The sequence below is a fragment of the Panulirus ornatus genome, chromosome 5, assembly GCF_036320965.1.
Source record: "Panulirus ornatus isolate Po-2019 chromosome 5, ASM3632096v1, whole genome shotgun sequence".
Classification (NCBI taxonomy): domain Eukaryota; kingdom Metazoa; phylum Arthropoda; class Malacostraca; order Decapoda; family Palinuridae; genus Panulirus; species Panulirus ornatus.
In genome coordinates, this window is record NC_092228.1 from 8,093,262 (window position 1) to 8,105,299 (window position 12,038).

At 50.8% G+C, this 12,038-nt stretch overlaps 1 protein-coding gene across 2 annotated transcripts in view; it reads left to right on the forward strand.

Annotated features, from left to right (window-relative positions):
* LOC139747990 (uncharacterized) overlaps positions 1-8,911 on the forward strand; it is a 35,982-nt gene extending 27,071 nt beyond the window's left edge. For both annotated transcript variants that reach the window (XM_071660524.1, XM_071660533.1), the window contains exons 2-7: positions 3,675-3,862; positions 4,824-4,946; positions 5,386-5,601; positions 5,753-5,854; positions 6,498-6,707; positions 7,326-8,911. In XM_071660524.1, coding sequence (XP_071516625.1) covers positions 3,767-3,862; positions 4,824-4,946; positions 5,386-5,601; positions 5,753-5,854; positions 6,498-6,707; positions 7,326-7,502 — 924 coding nt within the window. In that variant the 5' untranslated portion in view covers positions 3,675-3,766 and the 3' untranslated portion in view covers positions 7,503-8,911. The remainder of the gene's footprint in view (positions 1-3,674; positions 3,863-4,823; positions 4,947-5,385; positions 5,602-5,752; positions 5,855-6,497; positions 6,708-7,325) is intronic.
* The last annotated feature ends 3,127 nt before the right edge of the window (positions 8,912-12,038 follow it).

The window sequence follows — 12,038 nt, forward strand, 5'->3', positions numbered from 1 at the left end:
ATAGGTTGAGGAACTCCAGGTGTTGCCTTCGGGTGGGGTTGCCATCAAGGCAGGAGGGTGCGACACCTTACGTAAGGGGGGAGAAGAGGTACGTTTTCTACCGATACCAAACACCGGTTGTGATCTACTCTCGCGGAAGGCGAGGTGCGACGCGGTCGGTGTGGGGCGCTCTTCTGAAGGCTCGAAGCGCCCCAACTGGCCCAAAGAGAAGGAAATTGGGTTGCATTCTTTACGAGCGTAGTGTGATGTACCGCAGCAAGGTCGCCCTGACCATTACAGTAAAAATAATATGAGATTCTTCTTTTTTTTCTCTCTCTCTCTCTCTAATTGCGGACCAGGCGAGTTCCGGCAGCCCAAGGTGGCCATCTTGCCCAAGGCCTGTCCCGGGTCAAAGTCCAGGTGACCAGCAGAAGAACACATGGCCCAGGTTCTACTCCCATGGCTCGTCACCTGGCGAGGGTGATGGGCTATGGTGCTGGAGGTGTTGAGGCGATGGTGTTCGTGGCTGTCATGTGGGTCAGCGTTGGGTCCTCCTCCATGGCGACGCCTTCGCCCGGAGACGTACAACACTGTGCACTTGAGGTGATGATGATAATGGTCTCGAGCCGTCTTCCTCAGGTCTCTTAACTTGAAGGAGTGGGAAATCAGGATGATTCTAAAAGTCCATTACACGCTATCAGTCGCTAGCCGGACTTTCTCTACCACCTACCAGGAACTGAAGACTCGGTTGGTGATCAGCCACACGCACTGTGTTGATGGATACACGTCACACTGTCAGCGTGGATAAGGTTATGTTCTAGTACGGCAGAGCCGGAGGGCGGCTGGGTGTCGGGGATATGGCCACGCGGTACGTGGCTCTGTGTCGTGCCCAGCTTGGGATGGGGTAAGGCACGGGTGCCACTGCCCAGTGGATGGTTATGTGTGGCTGAGCGGTCCACGTCCCCAGCTGGCCTCTGGTCCACGTCCCCCAGCTGGCTTCTGGTCCACGTCCCCAGCTTGCTTCTGGTCAGGTCCCCAGCTTGCTTCTGGTCCAGGTCCCCAGCTTGCTTCTGGTCCACGTCCCCAGCTGGCCTCTGGTCCACGTCCCCAGATGGCCTCTGGTCCACGTCCCCAGCTGGCCTCTGGTCCACGTCCCCAGATGGCCTCTGGTCCACGTCCCCAGCTGGCCTCTGGTCCACGTCCCCAGATGGCCTCTGGTCCACGTCCCCAGCTGGCCTCTGGTCCACGTCCCCAGCTGGCCTCTGGTCAAGGTCCCCAGCTGGTCAGTCCTCAAAGAGTCCTGGTATTGATCCAGGACCCCTTCTTCAGGAGCTCTCGCAGGTCTAAGGTTGCGCTACATGCAGCAGCAGGGGAATTGTAGACTCCTTTGGAGTGAGAAGTTCTTTGACGAGACTGTTGCTCCAGAGGTGACTTTTTACCCTCGAGCAGGGGGAGTCCGGTAGCACCTCATCGATTACCTATTTATACAGTATTGGGGGACAGTTCTACGCTTGTGGCGCCACATCACTTGACCTTTCGTTACCTTTGCCAAGGTTTTGCCGTAGGACAGGGCAAACGCGTACCGCTCACCGCAGGAAACTTCAGAATTGATGATAAAGTCATGCAAGATGATGGAGTGTGTGTGTATGTGTGTGTGTGTTGTCGGGCGCTGAAGTGTACAGGACTTTGCATGTTGTACCTGGGTAAGGGGGCATGGTCGATGCTGTCTGGTTCGGCGAATGCTGGGGTTACGGACTTAAGGGGCGTGAAGGGGGTTAGTAGAGTCTGGGGAATTAGCATGGGGGGAGGGCAGGGGGGTGGGGGTAGACTGTTATGCATGCAGGGTGGTGGTGGTGCATCCTGGGGGGACGGACGGGAGGGGGATGTCCTGGGGGACGGAAAACCCGGGGGGATCATGAGAAATTACCGCGTGAGGCGTATGGTTCAGGTGAAGAATTGGGGTAAAGGGGAGGGGGGGTGGTCTCCGGAAGGGAAGGAGGGGGAGATTGGAGGAGGGATGAGATGGAGGGATGTAGTGGGGGGGAGGGGCAGAGAAGAAGCGGCTGCAGTATATAAAGGGCGAGGCGACGGCAGAAGACACCGTCGACTGCTGCAGGTAGGTCCTAGGACGCTCCACCGCCGGGCAGGTCTCTCTCCACATCTCCGTCCCTCTGGCGCTTGTGGTCCTAAGGAAGGCTCCTGTCCACACCGCCTCCCCGCGGGGTGCAGACGTTACCCCACCCTCGTCGGCTCGACCTGTGTCTGCGGCCAGTGTCCCGCCTCGGCCCTCAACACAGACCATATCATAGACTTTTGTTGCACAGACCCCCAAGTGTCCGGCCCCTGCTGGGACTCGGGTCCTCCAGTGTTTGGAGATTTTTTTTGAAAATACGTTTTTATGTTTGTGGAAGACGTGGCCGGCGGACGTGCGAGGATATTCTTACGACACACTTCAAGATCTTTTTTTTGGACAGGTGTTGAGGATTGTAGGATTGTAGGATGTAGTGTTGAGGATCCGTAACTACAGGGGGAAGGTGTGGCACTATTAATTAATCAGTCTCCAGGTGAAGAGTGTCTTAAGTCCTTATAGCTTCGATGTAAGTGATTAGTTAATACTTATGTGTAAAGTAACTTAAGTTACTGGGTCACTGGGGAGTGGGGGTTGGGGTGGGGGGCTCCTGGCATCGTCCTACTTAACCTACCACAGGTCAAGTTGACTCAGAGAGAGAGAGAGAGAGAGAGAGAGAGAGAGAGAGAGAGAGAGAGAGAGAGAGAGAATAGGCAGTATATATATTCCTGGCTGAAGGGCACTTGGCAGGTGGGACTGGCAGGCATATCTCGGGGCGACAGTCGCCCGGCTCTTGAGTAACGCGAGGCAGCTAAACATCTCGTCAGCTCCGCCCGGTTCCTGGAGATCGAACTCGCGCGTCTTGGTAGTACAGAGCGCCATCATCGCTGGGTTAAAGACGAGGATCGACACCCTTCTTCCCCCGCCCCTCGCTGATGGTTGTCCCGTAAACCCTGCCGGTGGCATCTCCACCCTAGGGGGAAGTGGAGGATCCGCCGGAGGGAGGGAGGGAACGGGTCCTGCCACAGTCGTCTGCTGGACACGTCATGCAACACCAGACGGGGTATGTTACGTCGACGCTCCCGGGTCACATACCCCTTGCACGTGCATGTGGGGACGCAGTGTGTACACAGCTCTCGCGTGTGCTCATGGAGCACCACACACACACACACACACACACACACGCACATCCCGACACATTTATCCTTTTAATCGTCCCAAGGATTCACTGGCGGAGTCATTAAGTCCACTCAGGTATCTGTGGACGTGACCCATCAAGGTGTGAGCGGAAGCGCGAATCACGCAGTGGTGTGTGCTGCTGTGGTGAAGGAAGTAGTGAAGGAAGTGATAGTAATGATGGTGACGGAAATGATGAATGTGATAATGATGGTTATTAACAGTAATGATGATACTGGTGATGATGATGATGATGATAATGGTAGTAGATGTAGTAGTCCTAGTTATGATGATTATCATGGTATTAATGATAGTTAGGAAATGTATATTATAATTAATTTTCCTGCCAGCATTGTTGAAGCAGGTGGTGATCCCCTGGAGTTTCCTGGTCCTCCCTCACCCTCCTCCAACACGTACACTTAACCATAACACAGAGTTATCCTCCCCTCAGATCAGCCACCAGTCTGCTCCCCCCAACCCAAGTCACCAGCTTGACTCAATCCTGGTCGCCAGCCTGACCCTGTTCCTGCCCCACTCGACAAGATGCTACGAGTCACGGTGCTGGTGTGTGTGGTTGGGACGTGCCTATCCCTCCTCCCCGGCCCTCCGGATATGGTGAAGAAGTACGCCTACATGAAGGTCAGTGTCTCTTCCCCTCACACTCTCCTCATGTGATGGGGTTGTACTTCTGTGTCTCTTCCCCTCACACTCTCCCCTCCTGTGATGGGGTTGTACTTCTGCAATGAGGGTGAGTCACACACTCTCTCTCTCTCTCTCCCCCGACTCACAGTATGAGCGTCCTCAAGACCCGGTCTCCGTACGGGAGCTAAACAGGGACAATACTGAGTGGAAGGGAACTAGTGGTAAGGGTGCTAGTTGACTGTGGCGTAAGGAGAGTAGGCACAGTGAGGATTTGCAGATGACGATGAAGGGAAGTGGGATGTGATGATGTGACGTGAAGAGGAGTAGATGGAAGCTGAGGTGTTTGAGGAAGGAGACGTGAGGAAGTGGATGTGGTGAAGGGTTGTTATGTCCCCCAGTGCTGTAAGGGACCCATCCAAGACAGGAACCTTGCAGTGTGAGTTTGATTTTGCTGTGTGGATGAGACGATGATGAGCCGCCTCGCTGGACAGTGCCAAGCGGGAGACTGAAGCTCGCCTCAGACGGCTGGTGTGTCTGTGTGTTGTGAGGTGTCCTCATGTGCTCCCAGGGGCTGGCTAGGGTGGGATCACACAACCTGGTGGAGAGCTGGTCGTGGCGCCTGAGGGGTGTCGGGCGTGGATGACTTCTACCGTCCCCGAGAGGGAGCGGTTGGCTCCTCCTATGGTGCCAGGACGTGGGATCCTAAGATGGGATGACTATAAAGGTGTCCCTCATAGGCAGAGGACCCAGCGGACGCGTTTGCGGTATTTCTGGTGTGTTTGTGTGTGTGTGTGTGTGTGTGTGTGTGTGTGTGTGTAAAATATGGTGTGGGGGGGTAACTTGATCTATAGGGAAATACCTGGTGAGGTGTGTAGGGGAGGAATTATAGTGCTCTCTCTCACTATACACTTACCTGTTACATTATTCATGTGTTGATTTCAAATGTGCGTCGCCGCAGATCATGTCTGGGTGCCTGGGGGAGGAGTCGGTGCTGGGGTGGCAGCAGCAGATGCGGGCGGCGTGCGACAAGTGCCAGGGGGCCGTCGCCCTGGACCTCTCGCACGACTTCCACGACATGTTGGTACGTCCATCACTCACCCCGGCCCTCCTGTGGCGGCCCTGGCCAGGTGCAGGTGTCTTCTTCAGGGAGAGTAAGACTCATGGCACACTCTCCTCTCTTTCTCTCTCCTCTCGTCTCCTCTCCTCTCCTCTCGTCTCCCTAGGATGATACTGTCAATAGCCTCACTCTTCTCTGAGCACTCTTTTCCAATGGAGGAATCCCAGGTGGCCTCAAACACCTGACCTGACCTCAGTAACCCCTCATGACAGAGGTGGTTAAACACCCTGGCTGGTTTTGTCTGGGATGGATATACGTAAATTTATAGTGCACCTGTACTCTTCTATACCCATCCTCCAGCTCGCCTGATTGGGCAACCTGTACACAATGCCATCTGTGTGTCAGATGACCTTTACGCCACTTACCTGCGCCGTGGCTGACCCCGAGTCCCGCCTCCTTACAGGATGAGCTGCGTAGGACCGCCGACCGCAGCCCCATCTACATCCCCGTCCCAGTGTATCAGCCCCAGCCAGTCACCCAGCAGAGCCAGCTCTCCCAGTACAACCAGCTGTCTCAGAAGCTCTCCCCGTTCACCCAGTTGCCTCAGCTTTCCCAGTTCAACCAGCAACCTCAGCTGCCCCAGTATGGCTCGCTCCAAGGCTCCGGAGGCTTGAGATCCGTGAGTAACGACGCTTTCCACACCCACATCTTGCACAGCATCACGTGAAAGTAAAAGACAGGTATAAATGCCATAGTGACCCCTAGATACTGTGCCAGAATTTATTGTCTGTGTTACCATACGGCTCACGTTTTCTATCCCGGTGCCACAGAAGCGGTTCGCTGACCTGAGCCCTGAGAGGATCGAGGACCTGAAGGACAGGATCACGGTCAAAATCAGCAACGTGACGTGCGTCCTGCGGGAGCTCAAGATGGTGAGTCCTACAGCAGACCTGGCGGGTCTTGAAAGGGGAGGTTCCTGCCCCCCCAGCAAACCTCATGAACTGCCGGGGAATTACGGGCTATAAACTGCAGCTGTTCATTTTGGGGTAGTTTAAGCTGCGACCAGCTTGCACTGTGACAGCTTAAGCTGATGCCCCGAGCATAGCTCAGGGTCCCTAAAGTATCATCCAAAGACTGAAAAAAAAATGTCAGAATATTTCTAGCTTCCAACAAAGTCAAAAATTTCTTGAAATAGAATATAGATAGATAGACGACCTTTACAATATGGAGTAGATAGACGATATTTAGAATATATAATAGATAGACGATAGAATATAGAATAGATAGACGGCATTTGCAATATGGAATAGATGGACATTTACTATATGGAATAGATAGACGACATTCACAATATGGAATAGATAGACGACATTTACAATATGGAATAGATAGACGACATTTAGAATATAGAATAGATAGACGACATTTAGAATATAGAATAGATAGACGACATTTAGGGAGTCATGTGATAGAACGCATCACCATAGTCGAAGGTCTGCTCAAAGACTGAAGGATAATTTATTGATACATTCCTCGAGATTGTTGACCTAACGCCTCGCCTCCCCGCTGCCACAGCTGGACACAAACAACCTGCCCAACTTCGAGCACATCGCCAAGGACATCTTCAGTCTGCCTGTGGGCGACGCCCTCAAGGCCGACATGGCCGAGGCCATCGAGATGTGCCGGGACTTCTCGCTGTGCCTGCCGGTGACCAAGGCCAAGCACCCGCTGGAGAAGGAGCTGGGCACCTCCATGGCCTTCCTGCGGTGCATGGCCATGAAGAAGGTCAGTTCGGTTCGAGCTGTGTCTTCTTGCTCGAAGACGTCAGTCTGTATGATTTAGAGGGTATATATATATATATATATATATATATATATATATATATATATATATATATATATATATATATATATATATATTATATATATATATATTAGTTCAGTAAACTGTAAAGGGAGTTAGATGTTTCCTAGTCTTTCTATAGCATAAGTACAATCCTGCTCATTACAGTTGCTAATATTTACTATAACTTTTACTAAATCTCATTAGATGAAAGTTAGTTTTTTACTTGGTAGCTTCATAGACTGGGCGGAATTAGATTATAAGTTCTCCCTGATGGTTCGTATCTTTGACTTGCCTATTGATGACTAGAATTAACTTTATAGAGTAGATATACTGCATGGTATATGATCCCGTAACTCTGTGGGTCGTGCCATGGTCAGAAGTGACCCCCCGAAGTCACGCTGGTCATCAGGTCATATGATGACCTCCCCTGTCGTGGTCACTTACCCACTGGCCACAGTACTTATCACACACACACACACACACACACACACACGTATACCCAAGGGCCTGTGACCTCGACCCCCGCCCTCCTTGTCTCACGTGCCAATGGCCCTGCAGGTGGCGGCGTGCATGAAGGCAGACTTGAGGAAGTTCTCCTCGCAGATGGGCTGGGTCGTGGAGCTGGAGGACTCCCTCCTGGCAGCCTCGGGCTTCCTGACGAGCTACGACAGCCAAGAGACGCTCATGGAGGAGGTCGGGGCCCTGGTGTACGGAGGGGCGGACATCATCTTGTAGCCGACAGCGCCTTTCGCCGATCCTCCCCTGCCGGCGACGTCGACCCAGCGAGGACAACACCACCAGGAGGAGAAGACTCGGGTGCAAGGCGTTGCAGGGAAGGATCACGTCCCGTGTTAGGCTCCTGGGAACTCCTTTGTGCTGAGGAGGGTCACGTTGATACAGATTGTAGAAGGTTCTGTGTGTGTGTGTGTCTCTCCTACTTCGAAAAGTCTGAGACTCGAAGCGTTTCATAGGAAGGTGTTCTTTCCCAGATGTTGTCGGGTCATGTAGTCATTTGGGTCTTCCTACATCTCGATGTCTTGGGCGTTTATAAGATGTTGCATCGTATGTGGGACAGGTGTTGTTTTGGGGGGGTCAGAATCTCATAGACTGTTTTGGGTGGTGGGGGGGGGGGGCAGTGAAGGCTACCAGGGTGGGTCATGTCAGGTGAGGTCAAGTCAGGTCACGTCAGGTCATCGCCTCTCCAAAGGGGATATTTTTTTGTTTTGTTTCTTCATGCGATTAGTTTTTTGTGAGAATTATATATATAAACTATAATGATTATGGGTGATATGGTTAACTATTCTGTGAGATCATATTCAAGATGATTTGGTTCCTGCATTGTACACAACGCTGAGATGTTGTGTCCAATGGGATACACATCTTGCCTCAAGCAAGCAGTCATATCCACTTACCTGGAAAAGAGATTGGGCTTTCAGAATAATTTACGTCCAGTGATTATTTGTTCGTTATCAGTTCAGAGCCCTCGCGTGGGTGACTGCTGGTACTGTAAAACACACAGGTGGATACGTAACTCAGAGCTGTGTGAGAGTGGGTCCATATTGGCTGTGAAAGTTAATGGAATATCTGGAGGAACTTCGTTCATGTGAAAGTTTATGATTTGATCAGTACTGTTCGGAGCAGCTCCGGACCTGCACTGCTGCTTGTTTACTGTCAACCTGGCCATAGATGTTTACATGTTGTTGTTACAACATCTGTAGCCTGGTATGCTCCGGCAGTGTAGCCATAGGTAGAATCCTGTAGTGTAGTCTGCTCCTTCAGTGTAGCCCTAAGTAAGATCCTGTAGTCCAGTATACCCTAGCAGTGTAGCCGTAGGTAGGATCCTGTAGTCTGGTCTACTCCAGCAACAGTGTAGCCCTAGGTAGGATCCTGTAGTATACTTCATCAGTATGTAGTCCTAGGTAGGATCCTGTCGTATACTTCATCAGTAAGTAGCCCTAGGTAGGATCCTGTCGTATACTTCATCAGTATGTAGCCCTAGGTAGGATCCTGTCGTATACTTCATCAGTATGTAGCCCTAGGTAGGATCCTGTAGTATACTTCATCAGTATGTAGCCCTTGGTAGACACCTATACCTAAGCCACGTATGTAGACTTATACACACTATAATAAACATTAATAAATCACCTATTAGTTTTTTTCGTTCATTATTTTTTTTTTTTTTTCGTTCTTCACGAACGCTGGTGTCATTCTCCCCCACCGTGTGTGCTGGTGTGTTATCTGTACGAGACCGACTTTACGTTCTGGATCCGTGTGATGATAGTGAGTGAGGCCGGAGGGAGTGTGTGGCGGTGCCCCTGGTCGACCTGTCTCCTGTGTTTGGGAGAGAAAAATGTCGCCTGATGGAGATAAAACATTATGTTTCTTTTTATGTTAGCTAAGACGGCACGGCAGCCGAGGCCCTGATCAAGGCCATCCCATTAAAGTTATATATATATATATATATATATATATATATATATATATATATATATATATATATATATATATATATATATATATATCCAAGCCTGAGCCAGGTAACCATTTTATCGACCAACCCCGAAGGGTGGATGAACAGCTGGGTTGACTGTGGACCGACTGCCGCATTGCAGGATTCGAACCTATGCGCTCGACCCTGGGCGGCCCTTCTTTCAGTCGGGTAGGATGTCCGTAACTTTTCGTGGGGTCACGGACGGTACCCGTGGTGATGCCCCAGGGGTCATGATGCCTCAGGGGGTCATGATATCTCAGGGGGGTCAAGATATCTCAGGGGGGTCAAGATATCTCAGGGGGGTCAAGATATCTCAGGTGGTCGTCGTATAAAACGCACGAAGCCGATATGCCAAACGCACCCTTACCAGCAACGTCAAGTAGTGTGATGATGCACCGTTTTCTCTACCCAATAGAAGAGACATCTCGTCTAGATCGAGTGGCTGAGGGAGGGGAGCCAGTCGGCTGATGTTATGAAATCAACTCCACCATTGCGACGGCAAGCTGACAGTGTTACCAGCGAAACCAGTGCCAGTCGTGTGAGGATCTGGTAAACAATGAGGAAACTGCTTGGAGGGCTGTGCTGGTGACCCCCTTTTCCTGCTCGTAACTGTCTCGTGTTACACAATTCAGCTGTATTATTTGTCACAAAGACGGAAATTGCGTTCTGTATGTGGCTGACTTGGATTTCCTTATTGACTCAAATCAAGATTTCTGGATCATTTCTATTATTCGTAATGTTTTTTAATGTCTACTGTGGTCGGAAATTCTGTTGTAGAATGAACGAAATATTGCATATATTTTGATCTATATTTCCTGTGTACGTGTCATGCTTGTATCCGTGGAGGCGTTGAGGTGTTTGCTTGTGGAAGTAAAGTCCTCAAGACCTTACCTCTACTGTGACCTGAGCGACCCACCTCGCCCACTCCGACCCTGACTTGAGGTCGTGATCCGACAGGTAGACCCAACAGGTGCTCTCACGCTGTCCCCCAAATGAGTCTTGACTTACGTCATATGTTGTTTACGTTCCTTCTTCGTCTTGCATCATCAGTTTGCATTGAGTCGCGGTGTATCGTTTGCGGTTCTTGGGAAGTCCTGGAGGGACACTTTGGAAGAGACGTGCCCCGAGATTGTAGGGTGTCGAGGTGAGAGAACGCATCCGCACACGTTCGCCCTCACTAGGTAAGAGTGGGTCTGGACTGAGAGGAGGGGTTCAACGTGCCCCTATGAACCAATCCCTGTCCTCGTAACAACGGCGCTTGTTAGCCTATATGATATTTATAGGGCAACCACCACCTCCTCCTGCCAGAGGCCGGAAATATTCAGAGGTCAGGCCCTTATTTTTAGAGTCAAGCGCTTGCAGCGACTTCTACAGGAAGGAAAACTTGCGTCATCATTGCCAGGGAGGGCCGTCGTCAAGTGGGGTGGGGTATATACCCTGTGGTGGCAGGTCCCTCGCCCTTCCTCAGTCGTGGCAGGGTCCCGGCTGCTGACATCTTCAGAGTCCTCCTCCATACATCACCCCCTGGTAACAAGACCTCCTTCTAGCCAGTAATGAGCTTCCCTGTCGAACGAACTAATCAGTTATCAATGTGTGTCATTAACTAGAAACGCAGTGAGTGGAGGTGATGGATGTCTTTCGTTTCGTAGGTTCGCACCCCGATCGGTCGTGTGAGCCTAGCTGACAGCTTAAATCCGGAAATATTTCTATATTTCAATTATGAACTTGTTCCTCTAAACTCTAGGCTTATTGCTCCGTCACACAGGCACACTGTAAACTTCCAACATACAGGGTTCCTATGTCCTCTCAACATACAGGATCCCTCTATAATGCTAGCAGTGTGTCGACGTATGTCATTCGACTTTGTACATTAGCTCCTCGTGTTGGGTCATCGGGAGCCGTGGCTCCTGGATGGAGAAGCGTTTGAGATCCACCAGACGTTCCTCATTTATCTAGCTTCCTAATCGTAGTACCACATCATCCCGTCTCATTTTTCTGTACTCTTTTTTTAAACCTTCGTTATTCAGTCCGTGAGCCGACGGCGGTAGGAGCCACGGAGGAAGGCTTAAGAGTTGGGCATGGGTGTCGGTCATGGCCGCTTGGGGGGGGTGTGTGTGGGAGGGAGGGGCGTGGACCGTCCACTCAGTAACTCTCGGCCGAAACTTTCCACCCGGCAACACACACACACACACACACACACACACACACACACACACACACACACACACACACACATACCTGCTTGTTTATCTCTCTCTCTCTCTTCTTCTCCCTCTCTATCTCTACAAGACCCGTTTCTACCGCCCAGAGGGACGGCGGGAGGACCTGCTCCTTGGTGTCCAGAGGGGCGGCGGGAGGACCTGCTCCTGGTGGCCAAACTTTCCACAAGGTCTTGCTGGCGGCCAGCACGACCTTGCCTCATGCCGCCCCGCGCGCGCCCCGCACACCTAACATAATGCAGGAGTTGCATCATGCTGGCTGGCCAAAGTAAATCATCATCCCATTTCATGATCATTATCAATGATATCATCATTACTAGCTTAATAGCATCATCGTTACTAGCTTAATAGCATCATCATTACTAGCTTTAATAGCATCATCATTACTAGCTTTAATAGCATCATCATTACTAGCTTTAATAGCATCATCATTACTAGCTTTAATAGCATCATCATTACTAGCTTTAATAGCATCATCATTACTAGCTTAATAGCATCATCATTACTAGCCTTAATAGCATCATCATTACTAGCCTTAATAGCATCATCATTACTAGCCTT